Source organism: Ciona intestinalis, chromosome 7, assembly GCF_000224145.3.
Source record: "Ciona intestinalis chromosome 7, KH, whole genome shotgun sequence".
NCBI classification, from domain to species: domain Eukaryota; kingdom Metazoa; phylum Chordata; class Ascidiacea; order Phlebobranchia; family Cionidae; genus Ciona; species Ciona intestinalis.
Window position 1 is genome coordinate 1,364,485 of NC_020172.2, and position 23,269 is coordinate 1,387,753.

General features: G+C 35.1%; 4 protein-coding genes and 1 non-coding gene across 6 annotated transcripts; 4 read left to right on the forward strand and 1 right to left on the reverse strand.

Moving 5' to 3' along the window:
* Window positions 1–1,395: 1,395 nt before the first annotated feature.
* LOC100175093 (solute carrier family 43 member 3-like) lies at window positions 1,396–2,961 on the forward strand. The gene has a single exon (XM_002124020.2). It carries the CDS (start codon window positions 1,396–1,398, stop codon window positions 2,959–2,961), a length of 1,566 nt encoding a protein of 521 aa, XP_002124056.1.
* Window positions 2,962–3,269: 308 nt separating this feature from the next.
* Window positions 3,270–3,341, forward strand: trnaw-cca. Its single transcript has one exon. It is a non-coding gene; the product is annotated as a tRNA-Trp (tRNA).
* A 511-nt stretch (window positions 3,342–3,852) lies between these two features.
* LOC100185330 (nuclear pore complex protein Nup205) lies at window positions 3,853–23,160 on the reverse strand. The gene is made up of 23 exons (XM_026834991.1): window positions 22,905–23,160; window positions 22,428–22,492; window positions 21,539–21,657; window positions 20,953–21,186; window positions 20,640–20,750; window positions 20,218–20,307; window positions 19,830–19,976; window positions 19,225–19,367; window positions 18,989–19,064; window positions 18,430–18,559; window positions 17,941–18,075; window positions 17,543–17,663; window positions 9,196–9,404; window positions 8,612–8,695; window positions 7,747–7,859; window positions 7,173–7,307; window positions 6,735–6,833; window positions 6,237–6,381; window positions 5,703–5,851; window positions 5,182–5,271; window positions 4,824–4,998; window positions 4,615–4,715; window positions 3,853–4,236 (listed from the first exon to the last, which is right to left on the reverse strand). Exons 3-23 carry the CDS (start codon window positions 21,629–21,631, stop codon window positions 4,096–4,098), a joined length of 2,721 nt encoding a protein of 906 aa, XP_026690792.1. The 5' UTR covers window positions 21,632–21,657; window positions 22,428–22,492; window positions 22,905–23,160; the 3' UTR covers window positions 3,853–4,095.
* On the forward strand, window positions 10,256–12,095 carry LOC104265805 (collagen alpha-1(X) chain-like). 2 transcript variants are annotated; one of them, XM_026835035.1, is made up of 3 exons: window positions 10,256–10,469; window positions 10,524–11,114; window positions 11,608–12,095. In XM_026835035.1, the coding sequence occupies exons 1-3, from the start codon at window positions 10,277–10,279 to the stop codon at window positions 11,670–11,672; spliced, it is 849 nt and encodes a 282-aa protein (XP_026690836.1). In that variant the 5' UTR covers window positions 10,256–10,276; the 3' UTR covers window positions 11,673–12,095. The 2 variants fall into 2 exon arrangements, with proteins under 2 accessions (XP_026690836.1, XP_009858942.1); XM_009860640.3 differs by having other exon boundaries at window positions 10,257–11,114.
* On the forward strand, window positions 15,547–17,554 carry LOC108949630 (collagen alpha-1(I) chain-like). Its single transcript, XM_018812628.2, has 2 exons — window positions 15,547–16,942; window positions 17,229–17,554. Exons 1-2 carry the CDS (start codon window positions 16,471–16,473, stop codon window positions 17,255–17,257), a joined length of 501 nt encoding a protein of 166 aa, XP_018668173.1. The 5' UTR covers window positions 15,547–16,470; the 3' UTR covers window positions 17,258–17,554.
* Window positions 23,161–23,269: the final 109 nt, after the last annotated feature.

The following is a 23,269-nucleotide window of genomic DNA, read 5'->3' on the forward strand; positions in this document are numbered from 1 at the left end:
AAGAGCTGTGTATATAGCATAAAACACGTGCGCGAAAACGAAAGCAGGAAAATACGATTTACAATAAGGAAGTCTATAAGAACGGTAGTTAAATATACATATGTATATCCTCAACATTATTTTCTTGTCGTTCTTGTCCTATTTATGCCGTTGGTCCTCAGGTTCGCAATTGCTTTCCCATACGACCATAATTTCCATGTTTCCTCTTGCCACTAAAAACTGTAAAGTTTTTCTATTCAGTTTATTAAAACAAAAAAAGAGCATTTAGACTATAATTCGAATTGAAACCTTTCAAAGTAGTGGTAACCTCTCATCGTTTACGATTGTTATTCTAAATGACAAGATGACACTTGCCGATATATCGTGATGTGTGTATAGTGCTGTTGCTGACTGTTTTGCAGTGTTGTGTATTGTACGAAGTAACAATCTAAGTTAACCTATATAATATTCAGAGCGAGCGTATCTATTTTTGCGGTAGGGTATATAGTTGTGTAATCAAAAAATAGCTGTTGTCAAACACACCTGATAGGGGATTAACAAATAAACTAGATTGTAATAATTAACCGAAGTATATGCAGTGCAGAAAAGACGCATATTTGCACCAGTCCAAAGGGTTGATTTATTATTGTTGCATTTGTGTTTGACATGCATTTAGATCAGTTTTGAATACTCGTCTGGCGCAAGAATTTTTTAACCACAGTCGAGATCTAGAACTTTGCCAATAGACTTCAGAAACATACCGATCGATGACGTATTTTTGACGTAACTGTTGTCGGATTTATGTGCTGTGTTTTTCGCATCGGAGAAGACTACATATTTTTGTTTTTATGCATGACCGATTTGTATCTCGTGTTCGAAAATCATAGGCAGAAACTGGTGTATATCTTAGCGATTGCAGTGAAGTAAGACGTGTTTTTGTAGTATTACGTATCGATTCCTTAAAAAGAGGGGATCTGTACGTCTCTATATCAGAATTGTAAAAATATTTGCACCAGTCACAAGGGTTGATTTATTATTGTTGTATTTGTGTTTTTGTTGACATGCATTTTGATCATTGCGGATTACCTGTCTGGCACAAGAATCGGTTAAAAAGAGTCGTGATCTAAAACTTTGCCAAAATAGACTAAAGAAGCATACCGATCAAGTTTTTAGCGTGATTTTTTTGCCGTGTTTTCCTCAAAGGACAAAATTAAGGGCAACTTTTATCTTCATACATAACCGTGTAAAGGTGTTCAAAAATCACGAGCAGAAGCCAAAGTATCTTAACGATTGCAGTGTAGTGTGGCGTTTTCTGTTGTATTACGCGCAATCCTAAAAAATCAGAGAATCTGTAAACAAATAAATTATGTTTTAGAACAATAGATTGAAGTGAAATAGGAATGCTTATTAAGAATTATGAAAATCCAGCGAGTTGTATCCGTTGTTACTGGAATTCTGGAAGCACTGTGCTTTGACGGAGTAATTTTTGGTTGGGCATCACTGAGCTATGTTTTGGAAAAGGAAGGCTACTTCGGGCAATCATGCATGAATGAAATTAACAACGGTAATGGTTCGGATTTCGTGACAAGTACCTTCGGTTACTTTAACGCGACGACTGCCGTCCCGGAAGGAATAGGAACATGTAGCAAACAAAAGGAAGACCTGAGTCTTGTTTTTACTATTTCTTCAACTATGCAAGTCTACATAGGTTTGGTAAACGGTATAGTTATGGACACATATGGTACATGGATTGCGAGAACGGCTAACGTAACTTTGTTCTTAATCGGTTGCTTTCTCACTGCTGCCTCTAGCGCCGATACTTCTTGGTACCTTTATATTTCTATGGCGATGATATCAGTAGGCGGATTTAACCTTCATATCTGTAACATGCAGACCGGTAATCTGTTTCCAAAGGCCAAAGCTACCATAATTACATTTATAAACGGTGCTTTTGATTCAGCCGCTTCGGTTCTCTTACTGTTTAAGCTGCTTTACGATCTCGGAATACAAATGAACGTTTGTTTCTTTGTTCTTGGCGCATTTTCGGTGCTTCTTTATGTAAGAACATTTCTTTTGCTGCCACGTCGTACGTTGCCTGTCCTAACCGATGATTCGAACCTTAAGTTTGGCTACAATGAGTTACCATGTTGCGCCAAAACTACGGATACGGAAGTCAATACCGAAGAAGAAACTGACGACAAATCAATGGACGTTTCCGAAACAAAAACGGTCAAAGCTTGTGTTCTGTCTGTCTTGTTTTGGTCGAATCTAATGCACTTGGTGATAAATCAGTTCCGAAAAAGCTTCTTTATTAGTAGTTTTACTTCTTTTATTGACAGTCTTGTTGAGATACATGGTGGCAATGCTAACACCTATATTGACGTTTTTGGCATTCTGCAGTTTCTTGGCGTTTTTCTAGCCCCATTGAACGGCGTATTAATCGATACTGTGAAGCGGCGATTCACTCGAAAAATGCCGAAAGAAATTGCCACCCTTTACGCAGTTGCTTTTTCTGCAGCAGCGACCAGCATTTTCTCAACAATATATTCCATCACCTCTGTAATTCCGGTGCTGGAACTTCAGTATTTCACGTTTGTAATTTACGTCCTTGGTCGCGCGTTTTTATACGGTGGTAACTCAGCCTTTATAAGTCTGGTTTTTCCTGCCGTCCATTTTGGCAAGATCTATGGTCTCTCGATGGCAATCGGCGGACTATTTCAGCTGTTGCAGTATCCGGTCTTCATCTTGGTTTCTCGGGTGTTTAACAACGATTTTACGGTCATCAATGCAGTTTTGTGTGGCCTCTGTGCCATTTCAATAATTCATCCCATCAATATATACGTTAGGGCGCGAAAAATGCTGAAAACTTATAAAAAAGAAGACAATCTATTAAATACCGCGGATTCTGCTGCTGTGGAGACAACTGACGTAATTAAAATCGAGTTATCAACCAAGAACAACATGAAAACAACAAATGTGTGACTTTTTTAACGGACAAATAATAAATATGTGGTTGAAATGGTTGATGCATTTATAATTTTGTTGAATAAAGGCGACATATAACGTTCATATATATACGAGTGCATTATAATTACACGAACGTGAATAAATGAGTTTGATTAAATCGACTGTTTTACCTATGGCTCTAATCTATCTAAACTCTATAATGAAAATCGCGAAACAAAGAGCTGCAGGCGCATAATAATACGAACTATGTAGCCATTGCACTCTCTAACGGCAACAAAAACGAACGGGTCCTTCAGCGGTAGTTCGACGCTGTTATTACAATTGACTCCGTGGCGCAACGGTAGCGCGTCCGACTCCAGATCGGAAGGTTGCGTGTTCAAATCACGTCGGGGTCACTTCTTTTTCACACATCATTACAGTAATTTTACTTTTCTGTTTCCAGTTAGCCTTTTTCGTCCCAAATTATATTTTCAATATTAACCTAGGCTGCTAATCCTTTTACCAAAACAAAATTTATACGACTACTAAAAGGGCAAAATTTCTAGATATTTAAAGACAGAAATATTTTCTCTTATTAAGCAACAGTACAGTAGGGTAGATACTAAACAGGTTTTCTCAGGCATAACTTTTTACATTTAACGCTCAGGCATATTCTATTAAATATAATTATTAACCCTCAGGCATAATACAACAAAATATGCCTGAGAGTTAAACATACAAAAAAATATGCCGGAGCTTACATGTTTAGTATCTGCCATACCCCATTGAAACAATTGTGCTTTTCTACTGCAATATGATTGTCATACACAATAACCAATACCTCTTAAATGCGATCTTCAAAACTCCCGGAGTTTAAAATCTGTTACAATATTTTCCAACCAGAACGGGAATCATTTTGAAGCAGACTTTGGGAATCATCATACAAAAAGAACTTTATTTTATAATGGCAGTTGGTCATTTTACTTACAGCGCGTTTACTATCCTAAGCATAATATACAAGTTGTATGGCTCCAAGTGACCTGATTGAGTTGACAGCATAAGAAAAGCGTGACATTCCATAATCTAAGTCATAATAGATAAACAGAATTCACAACCAGTAAGTCAGTAATGACAGCAAGAGTGATAACATCAGTGTTGTCCCAGCATTAACTAATGAAGTTTTACAATATGCTGCAGACGGCGAACTATTGGTTGCATAAAACTAGCAGCTGTTCCCTTGGTTGGAATTTCTATGTTGGTAAGCTTCTTTAAGAAATGATCAGGTAGTGAAGATGCAAGCTCCATCTTTAACTGGGGTGACATAGTGGCAATTGTGATGTAAATTACAATATAGATTTAAAAATTTCAAAAAATAGTAAGTAAAACTGTTTTGGCGTTACTAAAAAAAATAGAAAATACACGCCAACCACTGTATATAGCAGGTATTCTTGTAAAGCTTCAAACAGAGCTACATCAAAGAATTTTTTGCATTACATTGAAACACCCAGGATGAAATTGCAACCACAATCCACACTTCTAGAATCTCAATAAATGGTTAAACCGGAACAGTTTTTAAAAAGTTGCATGAAACTTTAAACCCAGATTGTAAAATATATTAATTTCTTTGTTATTTGAATTATTATAAAAGTTCTCAAAGCTCTAGTTTTATAAGTCCACCCCTGAAAATACCTGAACAATAGTTTCTTTACGCAAGCCTGCTGATTTTGGAGTTGAAAAATTAGAACCAAACTCAGTTTGTGAAGAATGCCCAACAAAACTTTCTGAAAACTCTAAACATAGATATTGAAGCTAAATCTAGAATATTCAACATAGATTGGAATTACCAAGTATGTTAATATTAAAAATTGTAAAAAATAAAACAGGACACTTTTTCCGACCTTGTAACTTGCGTAGTGAGCGCTGATGCGTGTCTGATTGATTTCTAGATGGGAAAAGAATATTTGCATTTGCTGTTTCTGTGGGCACGGCACGGAGCACATAATAATCAACATGTTGCCACAATAACAGCAAACAATTTTCAAGAACATTGTACAAACATTCAAGAAGATGAGTCTGAAAAAACAAACACAAAGCAGATGTTAAATTATAATACAGTACAAACATGAATAAATAAGGTAAAATATTGGTCAATCGTTTTTCTTACATTTAAAAAAAATACTTTTTAGTCTGTAAACTGTTTTAATTTCATTAACAGTATTTTAGCTAACGATGACAGTTGTATTGTATGAGTCTTACTTTTTGTTGCACACTTTGTTTTAGGATAAACTCTGCAACTTTTTTCTCCTGAGCTCGAGACATAGTCTGGGGGGTTCCTCCATTGATTACCTGCAAGATATTAAATGGTAAGCAAATAAAATTAGGATGGAAATCAACTTATGTAAAAAAACAATTTTTGAAGCTAGTAGGCAACAAATGTTAAAACTTGGAAGCACCACTCATGCTTGGTCTGGATACTTAAGTGAACATAATAATTTTATAAAAAAGACACAAGTCGTATTGAACTGGTGCAGAAATATGTCTACTTGGGCAAGGCACTTTACAACAATTGCTCCAAACCAGGGGTCACCAATGGGCTGTCCAAATTATCAGCCATACATACAAAAAATAAAATATTAGTTACCCATGAAGTAACATAATTGGTTACTCATAAGCTGGCACAAGGTGTAGAAACAGAACACCCGTGTTATAACGACCGTCGTTTCCGGCCACGCGATGATAAAATTTACATTAAGTCAAGAGCAAAGTTTTACAATCACCTCATTTAAGTCCTGCGAGGACAAAGTCTCAATGTTGGAGATTTTCCATTCTTGCTGACTCATTGAATCTCGTTGTGCGATGAACCGTGAAACACAGGTATGCAAGATACGCATCAGCGCACCTAATGCAGGTTGTCGACGATGGTCATCTACAATTTTGTATTTGAACTTTATATTTTAAAAGTGGGCGTATTTATATATTGTCCAAATTCTCAGATCTATTTTAAAAATCAAAAAAATATGTTAACTTATTAATTGGCTGCATCAACACTGGCAAAGCCTATTGATTTTACTAGAAGTCTATTTTAGGGAAAGTGTTTCTCTACTAGAACATGCTTCCTTTGCTGCACTTTGACAAAGTTTTGGGGCATGTCACTTAAATATCGATTTTTGATCAAATCTTAACCCCAAACTCATAAACCACTAAATTTTCTACCCCTAAATGCATTATAATCCCAAAAAAACAATATATTCTAATAAAAAATTCTGTCTGTAATGATCCTCCAATTAACTTGCTTTGGTCTGTAGGCTTACCATAACCTGGATTGCCGAAGGATGACTCAGCAAGACTCGGTGAGAAAAGCAAAAATGTGGAGTCAGCGTCTGGTGACCTGGCAGCTACAACCACCCGTGCGTATGTTAATATATTTGAACCAATTTCATGAATAAGTGTGAGAATCTAGACAGATGAAATTAAAACCTTGGTTAAAATATAACTTAAATAGAAATGGCATCCAATACAGATGAAAGTAAGGAATAAACAATTTCCGTAAATGTTTTATTTATTAATTAAAAAATTTTAATACATAAAACTTTTATATTTTAAAAAATAACTTTAAAATTACAAGTTTATGCATATTGCCTTAACCTAAAAGGAAAAAAACTTATTTCAGCAAGCATTTTTCAATTGCACGCTCGTAAACTGTACACTATGAGAAAAGCATTTAAAACAATCCAAATAAATTTTACACACACAAAATAATATACAAACATTTGAATAAAATTTTTCTTTTAGTTAAACAAAATTCTCACCTGCCCAAAGTCACTTCCCTCTTCCTTGCTCTTTGTTTCAAGATCTTTAAGGAGCTGATCTGTGAGGAAGAAGCTTGGAAGAAGAAAGAGCATCTGTCTCTGTTAGAAAACAGGGTTGGTACTTGTTAATAATCATGTAATATTTTGATTGTTATATCACAAAATACAGGAGAATATTAAGCATTTTAGACAATTTGAGAAGTCCTTTATAAGTGATTTCTGAATGTTTTTTTTTATAGTTTCTTGTATGTAAAAACTCTTTTAAAAATTTATTTCCAAAAATTTGTGAAAATGTTCATAAAAGTAATTATTTTAATAAAGCAATGAATCAATACATTAAAACCCAACATTACATAAACCGGTTATTTTCCTTTTCAATCAAGTAAATTTCATCTTACTGTGCGAAAACACAGAAAAATGTCTATTACATATTTGTACCTGAATTCTCATAAGGTGACCTTGAATATCCAGCAAAACAGGGGTTGGTATGGAAGGGTACATGGTTGGATCAGAGAAATCCTGACCAGCAGTTTCACTCAGTATACTGGTCAGTAACTTTAACTCAGTGAGTGCCTGCAAAACATTTATATTTTTTGTTGCTTTACAAAATTATGTTTTACGCGTAATGTCATATACATTTAAGTACTTTAAAATATTATATAGTAGGGTGGAAAATGACACCTTTTTGTTCCTTTTTCTGGTTCCATTTGGTAGTAAACAAAGAACATTCGAAGAATTTTAAAACCGTGTTCTCAGGACTCCCATAGACCATCGTTATTATTTAAAACACGATCAGGATATTTTGATATTATGTGCTAAAGGTATCCCATCTTTCCCCACAGTACTATATATGTGTTTTTGTATCAAACTGACAAAGAAGTACTTACATGGTTACTTAGTTATATTAAAAGCAATAGGCTTATTCTGGCAACTTACAGTCTTGTTACAACAACAAAAATATGGACCACAAACCCCCTTAAAAAACTGACTAAAAGGATTTAAAAATTGTCACCTGTATATCTGTGTGTATTGCTTGTGACTTGAGAACACTGTTCACTATTGGGTTAACATGTGACAGGAGGAATTGAAGAACCAAAGCACTCACTTCATGGTGGGACTGTCCACCTAGTATTTATACAACATTGTATATGATTTTATATTGGATTTTAGAACATTGTATATGATTTTATATGGGATTTTAGAACATTATATATGATTTTATATGGGATTTTGGAACATTATATATGATTTTATATGGGATTTTGGAACATTATATATGATTTTATATGGGATTTTAGAACATTATATATGATTTTATATGGGATTTTGGAACATTATATATGATTTTATATGGGATTTTGGAACATTATATATGATTTTATATGGGATTTTGGAACATTATATATGATTTTATATGGGATTTTGGAACATTATATATGATTTTATATGGGATTTTAGAACATTATATATGATTTTATATGGGATTTTAGAACATTATATATGATTTTATATAGAATTTTATAATATTATATATGTTATCCAAAATATGATAGTGATTCTCAACGTATGGTACACAGACTACACATACCACCTGTGGTACATTTTGAATAATGTATGTGAGAAACACATTTAGGTTTACTAAAATCAAACAATTTAAATAAATGAAACAAGAATATTCTTTTTTCGCTTTACAGTGTCATTTTTCAAAAAAATGGTACAATCATGTATGAAGTAAAAAATGTTATGCGAGTATAAAAAGTAATAATTGAACCAAGGTAAAACATAATTTTTCACAATTTTTGGAAAATTAATGTAACAATTTTAACTAGCATGCAAAAGTGTTCAATAAATAAATCCCAAATAAAAAAACAACATACCTAGAGTAGCAAGTAGAGCAGAGCAGAGATGGAATGTTGGGAACAGAAGTTGTTGGTATCTGGATAATGCACTTGAACCTAATTCTGGAAATAAAGAAACAATTACTGAGGATTTAGTGTAGGGTAAAAAAAAGAAAAAAAATTATCAACAAAAAATAATTTTTGTTGTATGTATTCTAACGATACTAGTTTCGTTTATAAAAGGATTACCAAAACTTATTGCCAAATTAACAAGTAAAGAGTTTTGCATATGATTATAATGACATGAAGTGTGGAAAATAGCATATGTTTAATAATGACTGTTGTTGTCTCTTCATTCGAGGACAAATAAGTTACATTTTCAGTATTAAATGTAGTAGGGTGAGAAAAGATGGGACACCTTTTCATTCTGTTTTCCCGTCCCATTTGGCAGTAAACAAAGAACGCTCCAAGAATTACAAAATCCTATCCTTAGAACTCCCATAGGCTGTTGTTAAATGTTTAAAACCCAATCAGGGTATTTAGATGTTATGTGGTAAAAGTGTCCCATCTTCTCCCACCCCACTATAACATTTATAGTTAATTGGTAAAGCAAATTTACTTACCACTGTCATTTGATTCCGGTCTCATTTGTAGGAAGTTGCATTCCGCAAGTTGAGTAAGAATACCGCAGTCAATTATCGCTCTAGCTCCACCTTGTGTCTCGGCTATTGAGCACAACAGCGCCATCTTCTGTTCATAAATGAACACAGAGCGAGGAGTATCTTGGTTGGGATCTAGGGACTCCTGGAGAGAGGCATCTTCCTGGCTAAAGCTGAGATAAAAAGATAAGTTTAAAATAATATATGTGTTCTTTGGGGAGGTCCTACAGCATGGCACATAGGACCTAAATTTTAGTCTAAGGTAACACCTTTAACCAACACCTCAACACCCAGGTATTTTGAATGAATGAAAGAAGACATTCTTGAGATATTTTTTTATGGGCAATGGTATGTTATGCATTTCGATCAGGGCACATTTAACCAGGTTCAATTGTAACAATATCTAACACAACATTAGCAAATATGTTGGTTCTCGGTTACAGCTACTTGAACAGACTCCAGCACTCCTAGTTGTTTACTACTGCACGGAACTGCTATCTCATTACCACAATAGATTCACAGTGGAAAAAACATAGAATGTTATTTATTTAATTTTAAAATTGTATCGTCTGTAGGGTGTAACGGTCACGCCTTTTATCCAAAACATTATTTCTTTCTTTTTTATCAACAAGCGTGTTTTAACAACTGTTGTTTTACCGTTACTACCCGTCTTTTCGCTTTTTATTAACTCTCTTGTTCTTCGTTATCCTGACCGAAGAGACGAAATAAATTTCATACATTCATTCATTCAGAATCGAAAACAGGTTCTTTTGAGTTGAATAATCAAAGCAGTCAATCAGTATTAAGTAAGTGATGGTACCGAGATAATTGCTTGTAATAACTGCACAAGATAATTTGGTAAAGATAATTTATTGCTTCTGTAAACACAGTGGCTAAACTGGCAGTAGTGTAATGATGATTGACACATATGAGGTTTTGGTGATCAGTATAAATTAGACAGCAAAAAAAAATTTTTTTGTGTACTTTTCTTAGCTGATATGCCTAAAAATGAGTACTTGCAAAGTTTTCTGTATCAGACTAAAAAATGAAGGCTGTGACATTGTTGCTGACAGTTATAGCAGTGATTTTCACTGTAGAGGTGACTGCTACAAGTCAAAACCAGTACATGGTATGTAGGTCAGTGGAAAGACTGCCATACACCATTCAAGAGACATTGCAATCCAATGCAACTGGAACAAGAGGACCGATAGGTTTACCGGGGAAGAAAGGACCCAGGGGTACTAAGGGTCCTATAGGTTTCCCTGGAGTCAAGGGTTTACCAGGACCCAGAGGTTTAGAGGGACCTAAAGGTTCACAGGGATCTAAGGGTCCACCAGGACACAGAGGCAACTCAGGTGCTAAAGGTTTACAAGGACTTAAAGGTTCGCAAGGACCTAATGGTTTAAGTGGTCCTAGGGGTGTACAAGGTATTACTGGTGTGAAAGGATCAAAAGGTGCACCAGGGCCCAGAGGTGTAACGGGTCCTAGGGGTTTACAAGGACCTAAGGGTGTTCAAGGACCCCGTGGTTTACAAGGTCTTCCTGGTTTAAAAGGATCCAAAGGTGCATCGGGAGCTACAGGTGCCGCAGGACCTAAAGGTTTAAAAGGATCCAGAGGCGTAATAGGTCCTAAAGGTTTAAAAGGAGCTAGAGGTGTGAATGGACCAAGGGGACCAAAAGGAATAAAAGGTGTTGGAGGTGCCATGGGCCCAAAGGGTTCAATGGGACCAAAAGGGAAACAAGGTATAAAGGGACGTGCTGGTTCATCTGCTAATGTGAACTGGGCAGAGGTTGACCGAAGAATACAAAGGGCATTGCAGAATTATGTGCCAACAACAACAACTGTAGCACCCACAACAACAAAAAGTGCAGTAGCTAGATGCAGTGAGTATTGTATACATACTTCTCATAGGATATATACATGTTTGGTTGGTCTGAAAATCAAATCAATTGTAGTAATGTAAAAATGTACCTTAAATACTGTTAAAACTGCCCAGCTCTAGGCCGTAGAATCTAGAGCATAACTGTTCTAAAATATGTTGTTCAATAACCATGTGTCTATTTTTTTATAAAATATAGGTTTATGAATAAACAAAACAGAGAATTCCGGTATGAACTTAGCATGGCACAGTTGTTACCAGAGAATATGGCTGCCAACAGTGTGGGTGTATTTGTCCTTGGACAAAACACACAATGGCACAAAACTGCCAGTAATGTATAAATTGTCAGTCAAACAGGATAATCCCCCCCCCCCCCAAATAAGTATCGACAAGTGGGCAGTATATAAAATAGAACATCCGTGCCACAGGGACTGTCATTGGCTTGCCATGGTAGGATAATTAAGTTTCATTCATTTAAGTTTAATTAAATTTCATAGGAGAGGACAAGGGTGCTTGGTATCGTGGTCGTTGCATGCGGGCACCTAGATGGGCGCGTGGATAAACTTTACAATTTAAAGGAATCTACACAAAACAACGGACAAGGGTTAGCTGTGTGGCAATATACAAGTCGCTATATAAAACTTGTTATATTGATAAAATGTAAAAATAACTTTTCCAATAATATGGGCTATGTTGTATTTTTTAGGTTTTGTTGCGGAGAAGCAAAAATGTAATTAAATTGTAATTTTCGCTGCTAATAAATTGGTTGTTTATATATATTCGCTATACTTCGTAATGTGAAAATAAAGCAATAATTTACCAAAGTAAAAATGATATTATTCTTTAGAATCGAAGAGAAAGAAAACTGAAACTAATTAAATAAAACAAAACAATTCGTCATCATTGTGTAATGTGCCTGGTTTTAATAACCGCTTACAGTCAAATTTTGCTTTGACGATAAATGGTGTTAAATTAAAACATAAGAGTATTGGTTTTCACATATAAATTCACAAGCAGCAAATCTTAAGTATGATTTTCTTTGGATACATAGACCCAGCTCAAAAGCTGTGTTGTTTGCTGTAACACAATACAGCTACCACAACACATTTGGTTTACCACAATATGATGAATCATCTTAGTTTAGCCCCAAAACAAAATAGCTTCCGATTTGTAATGCTTAAACTTATCAATTCATCATCATTAAAAGATTATTGAGATTCTGAGTCCCTAAATCATGTTTGTCTAGTGTAAGCTACACTGGCTTGTTTTGAGGTTGAGTCAATAATGAACAGTAATTGCATTTTCCGCCCACGATTTGAGAGAAAAATAACACAGAGTGTACACATGTGATAAACAAAGTTTTCCATCAATAAAACTGATTTAAAAAGGGCAACTCTGTCTTTTTGGCGAGTTAAAAGCTTCGCACTTTACAGTTTGTTATACATATGCAGTTAAGACTCACAAGATGAGGGTTGTAGCAATGTTACTTATACTTTCTGCAGTGACTTTCACTGCAGAGTCAACTGTTAGAAACCAGTACATGGTTTGTAGGTCAGTGGAAGGTATTTATGATCCAAACCAAGAAATACAGCAATCCAATGCGACGAGTGTACGAGGTCCAATGGGTAAACCGGGTAAAAGGGGGCCTAGAGGTTTGCAGGGACCAAAAGGCTCACAAGGACCTACAGGTTTGCAGGGGCTACCTGGGTCATCTGCTGCCATGAATTGGACGGAGATTGATCGGAGAATCCAAGTTGCCATGCAAAACTACATGCGTGAAATGCAGCAGCACTTCACAATTGTAAGAATGCCAAGTACTGCTTCCACATTGCCAACAACATCTACAACAGTATCTACAGTGACAGCAACAATGGATGTATCAGATTGCGGTAACAACTATTATTTCTGTTTGAAAAATATAGCAACTACTTAACCCTGTCATACCAAAACGCTAGACACATAGTCGGACAATTGTGGAAAATAATGTAAATGAACTTTGCAAACTTATTTGTAGATGGCGTCGCCTACCATGGTCGATGTATATGGCTGCCCTTTTTAAGTTCTGGCAATGGAAGAAAAGAGAGAGCAGAAAGTGTTTGCAACCAAGGGCAAGGGACACTGGTGGACATTGAAAGTGAAGAAATGTTTAATGTGGTGTACAACTATGTTAAAACTTCCTACAATTCTGGACTACAAAATTCAGTAATAGTGTGGCTTGCTTCTACACTTGAGGTGAGCATTTTCACACAATTACCTTGTTGAAAACATGAATTTGATATTTAGTGTAACTGTTTAGTACCTGCTTAGAGATTTTGATCTGTCTGCTGCTATTATTACTTTAATAAATGATTTTAAAATAAATTCTAAAAATATTTACAGAAAACTGTAGCTCATAAACTTGTATAGCAATTGAAACTACAAACTCGTATTCCTTTTATTTTAGAACGATGGAGTGCGGCAGAGCAGAGGTAATGGAGCAACTTATACCAAGTGGTATTCCAATCGCCGAGTTTCATGGCGACCACAAATTAATTGCCTGGTTTTTTCGGTGAACACCAAACCAACCAAACAAGCTTATGGCATGATCGCTGTACCACCTTACTTCCCAAGAGGGGTTCCTTTGTGTATTTCAGAATAAAAAGACTAAAACCAGGAGGCAAATGCTTGCTTGCTATAAAAAGCTTCATAAATGCTTAACACAAAAAGCCATTGTTTTCATTATTCAAGCAGTCATCAAGACAGTATTTTGCAAGCTTTTTTTCACATTGCAACTGTTTGGAACTATTCAACCTGAAGACGTGCAACATTTTAATTATTTATATTAAAACTTGATAGGTCAACTTTAAAACTTGATAGGTCAAAAGCAAAACCACCAAGATTTGAATTATGACAACCTGATAAATAATTACTGATATGTCATGCTTGGTGCATTGTTTGATTGACAGTCTGCTTGGTATGAAAGAGGCCTCACGTTTTGTTGTCCTGTTAAGCTTTATTTAAAACTGCATTATACAACTTGAATTTTTGTAATAGCATTACCTACCAAATAGACTACGCACAGTATTCTAGAAATGACTGTAATTGGCACACTTTATTTAATTGCAAGAAGTAAGCAAAATGGCAAAAAAAGATTTATGTTGGGTAACTTTTTTAACAAAAAAATAGCAATTATACCACAGTAGTCATGTATCCTATCCTAGGAACAGTATAATGCTTCCCTAGTTCTGTACCAACCACTACACTTATACATGTAAGAATGTAGCAAAAATCAACTCCTTTTATCAACTACAAAGCATAATTGTTAACCCATTGCCAGAAACATACAAAACACAACTTACCAACCCAAAATGACAATACAATTCATAAACTAATTTATGGAAGACAAACATAGGACTCTATTGCACAAAGTAGTTATATATGTCATAAGACATGCTACAATAATTTATGATGGCAAGATGCAAGGTAAATGCTATACACCTAAACTACCACAACATGACCCATTTGACGGATGACACCTGGATAAGCTTAAAAGCAAAAAAACAGCATCTGAGCGCATTAACAGTTAAAGACACACAAAATGAAGGCTGTGGCATTGTTGCTGGTGTTTGCCGCAGTGATCCTATATGCAGAGTCAACTATTAGAAATTGGAACCAGAACCAGTACATGGTTTGTAGGTCAGTGGAAGGTATTTATGATCCAAATTATGAAATACAGCAATCCAATGCGACGAGTGTACGAGGTCCAACGGGTAGACCGGGTAAAGGGGGTCCTAGGGGATTGCAGAACCCAAAAGGCTCACAAGGTCCTATTGGTTTACAAGGACCAAAGGGCTTACAAGGACCAAAGGGCTTACAAGGACTCATTGATATGCTGGGACCAAAAGGCTCTAAAGGGCTCAGAGGTTTCCGTGGATGTAAAGGTTCACAGGAACCAACCAATGGGCTTGGTAGGGCCGATGGGTTTGTAAGGTCTAAAAGGTTCATAAGGATTCATGGGTTGGCGAGGAACAAAAGGTGCACAGGGGCCTAGAGGTTTTCTTGGAGAAAAGGGATCTATGGGTGTTCAAGGACCAAAGGGTTCAAAGGGTACCATAGGTCTACGGGGACCAACTGGTTGGAGAGGTTTTCATGGACAAAAAGGATCACAAGGACCTACCGGTATACAGGGACCAAAGGGTTCACAAGGAAGCAGGGGGGTACAGGGATACAAGGGGTTAAGGGGACCTCCTGGGCCATCAGTTAATATAAATTGGGCAGAAGTTGATCGGAGAATTCAAGTTGCAATACAACGGTATATACCAACAACAACAACAACTACTACAACTCAACCACGTTCAACAACCAGGCGAACTTTTTTTCCTTTACGGTGTGTTAAGTTCCAGCAGTGTTTGCACTGTTTAGACATTACTCTGTTTAATAACAGATAATAAACACAAAATTTGGTTTAACATTTTTCTCAGGTTATTTTGGAAGGGTTTTAAAACTTTGTTAAACAACCGAAAAATCTACCATTACACATATTATCTATTTAATACCGGAATCTGTGTTGCATAAGTCAAAAATGAAAAAAAACAGGTATTTTAAACTTAATCCCATTTAAAATAACCATTACATGTTCAGGTCAATTCCTATGCAAATGATGAAGAACAGAATATTCTGCTGAAGTGAAGAGACAAGAAATTCAAACTAAACATTCTTGTTTTACGTTATTGAACATTTCAACAGCAAATATTATAGTTTTTATGTCATTTGCTTTGTACCAAACTATTGCAGAATAAAAATACCCGATTTAGTGTGACCATGTTTGTGTCCAAATTAACTGCAAAATCATGCCTTTTGCATAAGAACCATTTTTTCAGACAGTCTGTAATAAGAAACAATGTGTTGCAGGTTTTTTCTCTCGTTGCAGATATTTAATTTAAGAAGCAGACGCATTTAATAGCTCATGTTTGGTATACACATGCCAAGTTTCTTTGTCAAACAAAACCAGAAAATAAAATCCTATCAGAGTTGCTTTGCCAAAAGAAAAGGAAATTATATTTAATAAATGGCAATGAAAGTTATAAACTGCTTCAAATATTAATTACTTGCTTTGAAACTGATATCTTTACAATCAAAGTCTGATTAAAATAGGACCATATTACCACATATCATTTAAATAAAGAACCAACCGTGCTGGCCAACTTAGCTTGACACAAACTTCATTAAATTTACATAACGAACATGACATACAATGATTCATGATTCTGCCAATGATTAATGTTTTGCACTTTTGAATGTGGATTGGGATTTTGTTCATGCTTACTTTGCTATAAAAGCAGCAAACATGTTCTTGACTGCATTTGTAATTAACTTTCAAAATGGTTGGAGTTACGTTGCTGATACTTGCTGCAGTGACTTTCACTGCAGAGTCAACTGTTCGAAACCAGTACATAGTTTGTAGGTCAGTAGAAGGTATTTATGATCCAAACCAAGAAATACAGCAATCCAATGCGACGAGTGTACGAGGTCCCATGGGTAGACCGGGTAAAAGGGGTCCTAGGGGTTTGCAGGGACCAAAAGGCTCACAAGGACCTTTGGGTATGCTAGGGCCAAAAGGTTTACAAGGACCCATAGGTTTGCAAGGACCGGTGGGTCTACAAGGTCCAAAAGGCCTACAAGGACCCAGCGGGCCCAAGGGTATAAAAGGATCAAAAGGTTCACAAGGGCTCAAGGGAACAAGGGGGCAAAAGGGTGCAAGGGGACCTTCTGGATCAGCTTCTATAAATTGGGCAGAGGTGGATAGAAGAATCCGCTTCCAAACAAGGTTAAGCAGAAGACGAATTCTTTGCAGTAAGTCACACATACAAGTAGTAAGCGAAATTTGGATAAATCTTTGGTTTTTGACAAGGTCCTCACCCATAACGATTGAAGAATAAAAAGTAATATATACAACAACTCTACAATGAGTTTTAGCAGCTCCTAAACTAAGTTTTTTATTCTATTGAAGTACCATATTTTAAAAAATCCTGACAAAAATATATCACAATTTTACAGGAGTTTCCTAATAGCTTCTATAAACTTGATCTAGCCGTTTATAAAAGTTACATAACACATGCTTATGGAATCTTATATGTAGGAGGAACATGCTATAGGCCGGGAAAGTAACGAATCCAAAAAATATTAACCACATCAAGAAGAAAAAGGAATTAAATTCAAGACTTATCAGATCATTTCTAAAATCAAAGACACCTCTACAATGCTATTAGCTATGCCAAATACAGTTATATAGAATTTCAACTGTAACAGCTGTTAACTGTAAATTCCAAAATTCAAATCTTACATTATACATATATAGTGTATACATAGTGTTTATGCCATATATCTAACCACAAAAAGTGAATTCATACCATCGCTAAATGTATATATGCGGATGTATTTAAATAAACAAACCTGTGTGCAATATGTGCCATGTATCCATTCTTCACCATGTATTGTAACCAAGTCTGATGTGTGTCAATCTGATGGATTGCATCTAAGCAAGCGAACGCTAGCACCCTACACACACCATAACCTGAAAAATATATTTTTTTTCGTACATACAAATTAGTACCTTAATTAACTAATGCAGTTTAAGGTTGTTTTCTTGTGAAAAACACACTAAATCCAGTGTAACGCAAAGGAATATTAAACTGAAACCATATTTTAGTCTGTTAAAGAAGTTGCCATTATTTAAAACTGAAAAATACCCTGTAGTCATAAATGCAAAGAAACAGAGTACAGCTACCTTTACATACTCCCACATAAATATTGCTGTGCAAAAATACAAACATCTTATATTAATATCTCACCACTGGAGGCATCCTTGCATAGCAAGTCCATGAAAGTGTCTCCATATTCTTGTAGTAATTGGAGGTTGTCACGATTCAAACGAGCATAGATGTCCTCACTTGACGCGAGTAACATTAGGTTGCCATGACGTGACTCTGTAAAAAAAAAGTTATCAAATTAAAAAGAAAAATAAAGATGATATGTTGGAAAATTTAAACTGGAGTTATTATGTGAAAGTCAACACTTTTTAATCCTGACAATAATATTATTTTAAGAGTAACACAGCAATTTTAAAGTTATTTCAAGAAATTAAAAGTAATACATCACATTTACATAGTCCTAAGATAACTACAGATTTTTCCGATTATTTTCAAGGCAACACAGCATTATTACGATATTTTCTGATTTTTAAAATCAATTGCAATGTATCCAAAAAGAAAGAGCAAATGTTTTATAAAGTAAAATAAACAAATTCCCCAAAAAAAGGTTACATATTGGTGCATACTTACTTTTTTTATCGGAGTCATTCGGCTTTTGGCACAGTTGTAAATAGTAGAGCAGAGCCGTGTATAAATGGGTACGAACTTTCGCTGGTAAGCCTGCTTGTAGCAACCATTCCATTGCACCCCTTACTACAACCTAGGAATAATAAGGGGATTTTAAAGTTTTTACTAAAAGGTACTCATTCGTTGAAATTGTTTATTGATCAAGAAAATAACTTTTTATTGATAGGTTACATATAGTAGGGTGGGGGGGAACGGGACACCTAGCACATAATATCCGAATATCCTGATTGTTTTTTAACAATTAACAACAGTTTATGGAAGTCGCAAGAATACGGTTTTATAATCCTTTGAATGTTTTTTGTTTACTATCAAATTGGACGAGGAAATAGAGTAAAAAGGGGTCCCATCCTCCCCTCCCCTACTTATAATTAAACTGCCACTGTTACCAATGCTAAACTAACAAAATGGGTAATGAGGCAACTCCTGTCTATTGCCTAGATCCCCTGGTCAGGCTTACTGTGGGACCTAATCCGTATAGAAAAGATTGCACAAATCTACAAACCTGTAATGGTGCAACACTGGCCAATGATATTTCTTGTTTTGTTTCATAAGCAGAAATACTTCCATCCAGGGTTATACTGCAAAAAAAATGATATCAAATTGGAAACTTTACCCTGTTCAGGCTTTTAACCTTAATATTAAGATACAAAACATACTAAAACTTGATTTTAAGCAAAACCAACAATGATATTATAACCGATCTCATACAAATGCATAGCAACTAATCAACGAACATACTTTGGGTCAGCATCACCAAAAAAACTGGCTCGTATTTGTACAATGATCATGAGCACGATGCCAGCAATTGGGGAAGTTAATTCCTGCGTGGCATCACTGCTTCTGGCAGTGTTGACCAGATGTTGTAATGTGGAGAGAAGCACCTAAAATAGAAATCTCTTTTTAAAATGGAAATTATGAGTTAATTTGAAATGGAAATTATGAGTTAATTTGAAATGAAAATTATGAGCAAACTTAAAATGGAAATTATTAGTAAATTTAAAATGCAAATTATAACAACTCAAATTTACTCCTAGAAGAAACTGACAGAAAAAAAATAATTTCACATTTAAAATACTCAGAAAGAGACATGGCATGTGATAACTTGTGAAAGGACACTGTCGATTTCCTGCTATGCCAAGTTAAACTAGTTACATTAATTCATCCATAGTTATAATAAGTGGTTGATGGGTTGAAGACCTAGGGCCTCCGACAAGAACCTAACCCATATAGAATATAAATTATATAAAAATAATGTTGGTGTCTATATCCAAATGTACCAATGCTTGATTGCTACTCTTATGTACTACCAATCTCACATATTAATAAAAAAATCTATAATTCACCTCTTGTCTTGCTTCCTTGCTTAACAGATCAACCGGACATGCTGTTAACGCAACTTCAAGTGTGTGGCGCCACCCAGTGAGAAATGAAAGCTTCGCATGAACGGTTTCTCTTGTCATGTTTCGGTCCATCGCATTTTGAAGAATATTCTGAAAAAGAAATAAATAAATAAATTAAAAATATTGTTTGATCACATTCAAAAAACATTTTTCCTAATTTAATTTCACACAGCATTGACAAAATAAGATAATGGCTAAAAAACTGCTGTTATAAAATGAATTTAAAGTAAATTATTAAAATATTAAAACAATTGTCACATCTTGCTTTATCTGTTCCCGTTAAAAATATCTGACTTTGACAAAAAGTAATATTATTTAAAAATAATTGCACCTGCATGTCTGCAATGGCAAGTTGTTTTCTGTTTGCATCCTCTGAGCTGGACAAAGTAGTACAGCTGGCTTCTAGTATATTGTGTAGAGCCTGGAAGAAAAGGCAGTAAAACAACAGGCAAAAAAAAGGCTTGTTGCTGCTACCATTGTGGGCGTATGTGTCCCTGGACAGGACACTTATCGACAATTGCTCCAACCCAGTGGTTACTAATGGGTTGTCCAAATTATCATCCATACATCAAAAAAAAAAAAACTCCCAAAAAAACAATTACTCACAAAGTAACATACATAGTAACTTGTAAGCAGGCACAAGGTGTATGAAACAGTACACTCATGTTATAACGACTGTTGTTAAAAAAAAAGTAAAGAAAATTTGCATCTGAGAGTAAAACAACACCAAAGTATGACAGAAAACATAGTTACCTTGACATCACATTGTATGATCCCATGTTCGTTGGTTGCTTCACATGAACTGATGGCTTGTTCTACAATTGAAGGAATGAATTGTTCCAAGGTTAACGGGTTCGGGAATTCCTGCAATTAATAGATATTTTAGTAGTAGTGGGTACATATAAACAAATATAAAAAGGTTAAATATTTTTAACAGATTTTTACCTGACTAGATCTCATTCAATTAAGATTTTAATTATATTTAGATGCTTATTTAGGTAATAGGCAGTTTAACAAAACAGCCCACTTTATTTCAAAACTTATTTTCTTTTCACAAGATTTTTACCTGCACTAGATCCAATACACCGAAGGTTTTCAGCATTTTTGACAATTCTTTTCGTTGCGAAGACATTGCTACCGACGCTGAGGCGTCCAACACTGACATCGAGTGTTGGGTTACTGAAACATCTCCAGCGAGCGCTCTTGTTGTTAAGTTTGTCACGTCGCTTGATTGGTTAAGCAAACGCGATGCGTTTAAAGTTGAGCCAATCAGATTGCATGAATCGGAAGAAAACAGTACCTAGAAAACAGATTTCCAATAATGAATTTAATATTAAATCAGTTTTTCCCAGAGGGTTCTTCAAGATTATTTATCAGGGAACATAAACAGACTTTTGTTCAAGGTCTTGTATTTTTAAAGGCAGATTGCTATAAATAAGTGGAGAATAAAATTAAAAGGCCAGAAAAACATTTTTAAATAAGTTTTTAAACTGAGCAACCAAACTTGGGGTGTCATTTTTATAGAAGTGTTGTATAAGCATGCTATGTCATTTTTAACACACAAATTGTTTAACATTTCCAAATCAGTTGCAAAATATTTGAGAACCACTGCTATAAATTATAACGTATTCTCGCATGTAATAATGCGTTACCTTCAGTATCCTCTCTGCATTCACACGTTGTCGTTTCAACGAGAGTGAATATAACTCGATAGCAACTGTCCTTAATAACCATGCTTGCTGCATCAAAACTTCTTTCGACTTCTCTACATCTGTGTATGACATCATAATTACCACTATGACATCATAATATATTATTTATTACTGCCAGGCAGCTCTGTAGGTTATAACATTGCTGCCAAATTGTGTATGACGTAATGCATATCGTAACTTACATGTTAGCACTATGTACCTCATGCTGGCAAGTTAGAATAATGTATTTTAGGAGATAATTACATTGTAAATAGCATACATATATATATATATGATTGCTAATTTGAACAACAAATTAGTCACCACTACGCTGAAAAGTTTAGGTAAAGTTTAAATACATAAAATTAAGATCAAAGGCGCCTACTAACATTTGTATGCAACAATGCACAATATGCAAAAGTACCCTGAAAATTAATCAGAGTATCCAGTATAAATGATAAACAATTTACTCTTTTTTTTATTCTTTTTTTGAGGGATTTTTTTGATGTATGTCTTAAATAATTTGGACAACCCATTAGTGACCACTGGGTTGGAGCAATTGTCGATAAGTGTCTTGCCCAAGGACACATACGCCCGCAATGGTAGCACCGACAGGCTAAACAATTTACTCTTACAGACATGTCTTAAAATAAAACTATATAGTAATGATAGAGAAATGATCAGTCCAGTCTATTTACCCCAAAAAAACTAATAATGTGACCAAAAAAATGTTCATGCTTTCGCCAGCGTAAACTTTTATCTTTTAAAACATATGGGTACCTTTTTAGGGGTACCTTGACTTTTCAAAAGTTAGATCCTATAATTGATATTCTTATAAAGTTAAACCTACCAGGGTGAAAGAATGGCAGGTATTGAAGTTGCTTGAAAACAAAATCAAATGAAGATCGCAAGTATCTGAAAACAAATACATGAGAAGAATTACTTTTTTACTATACTGTATATATTAATGGATATGAAATAAAATAACCTCACCAATACACAATGAAAAAGTGAGCAAAGCTACGAAACTGCCCTTAAAGTTAGTCTTGCTGACTAAGGTTTTTAACATAAAAAAAAGCTGTTGAAACAAGTTATGGGTAGTGATAAATACAACTTCTGACGTTTCTCAAATATTTGTTTATTTCATGGTTTTTCCAATCGTCCTTATTTTGTGTTTAATCTCAGTGGTTCTATTCTATGTGGGTAAGGTTGCTTGCCAATAGGACCTTGGATTTATTGATTGGCCCATTACCACAAATTATAACTGCCCTGGTTACAATATACTACAAATTCCAATGCATCTATTATATAACACTTTGTTACAAACCTGAGGACAGGTCCAGACGTGTCCACATTTGCTGCAAGTTTATGTACAAGCTGATAGCAGAGTTCTGACAGCTTCGGTGTTTCAATGATACTAAGTGGTTGTGTGGTGGTGGTGCCATCTGCTGTCTCTATACTGCTCTCTAGTGAGAGAATAGTGAGCACAGAGTGGAGGCAGGAGCGGGAAGAGCCGAGGATTCCTGGATCCTGAGATGTGGTAACAATGATATAGTTAAGGATAGGTATAGAGATTTTGTGAAATTTTTAAAATTTTTAAAAAAGTGTGAACTATAGTTGTATTTTACAGTAGATTTAAATTGGAATGTTGAAGCAATTTTCATTAGTAATTACAATCTAAAATTTAGAAGT

Bases quoted from the DNA above. Each gene is read 5' to 3' on its own strand.
- LOC108949630 (XM_018812628.2), top strand. From the start codon at position 16,471: ATGGTTGGAGTTACGTTGCTGATACTTGCTGCAGTGACTTTCACTGCA. The intron at 16,943-17,228 runs GTAAGTCACACA...TCTTATATGTAG, and splicing joins CAGAAGACGAATTCTTTGCA to GAGGAACATGCTATAGGCCG.
- LOC100175093 (XM_002124020.2), top strand. From the start codon at position 1,396: ATGAAAATCCAGCGAGTTGTATCCGTTGTTACTGGAATTCTGGAAGCA.
- LOC104265805 (XM_009860640.3), top strand. From the start codon at position 10,277: ATGAAGGCTGTGACATTGTTGCTGACAGTTATAGCAGTGATTTTCACT. The intron at 11,115-11,607 runs GTGAGTATTGTA...TAAATTTCATAG, and splicing joins AAGTGCAGTAGCTAGATGCA to GAGAGGACAAGGGTGCTTGG.
- LOC100185330 (XM_026834991.1), bottom strand. From the start codon at position 21,631: ATGCAGCAAGCATGGTTATTAAGGACAGTTGCTATCGAGTTATATTCA. The intron at 9,405-17,542 runs GTTTGTTTATTT...TTTTTATCTCAG, and splicing joins ATGGCACATATTGCACACAG to CTTTAGCCAGGAAGATGCCT. The intron at 7,308-7,746 runs GTGACAATTTTT...AATGTTTTGCAG, and splicing joins CAATACACACAGATATACAG to GCACTCACTGAGTTAAAGTT.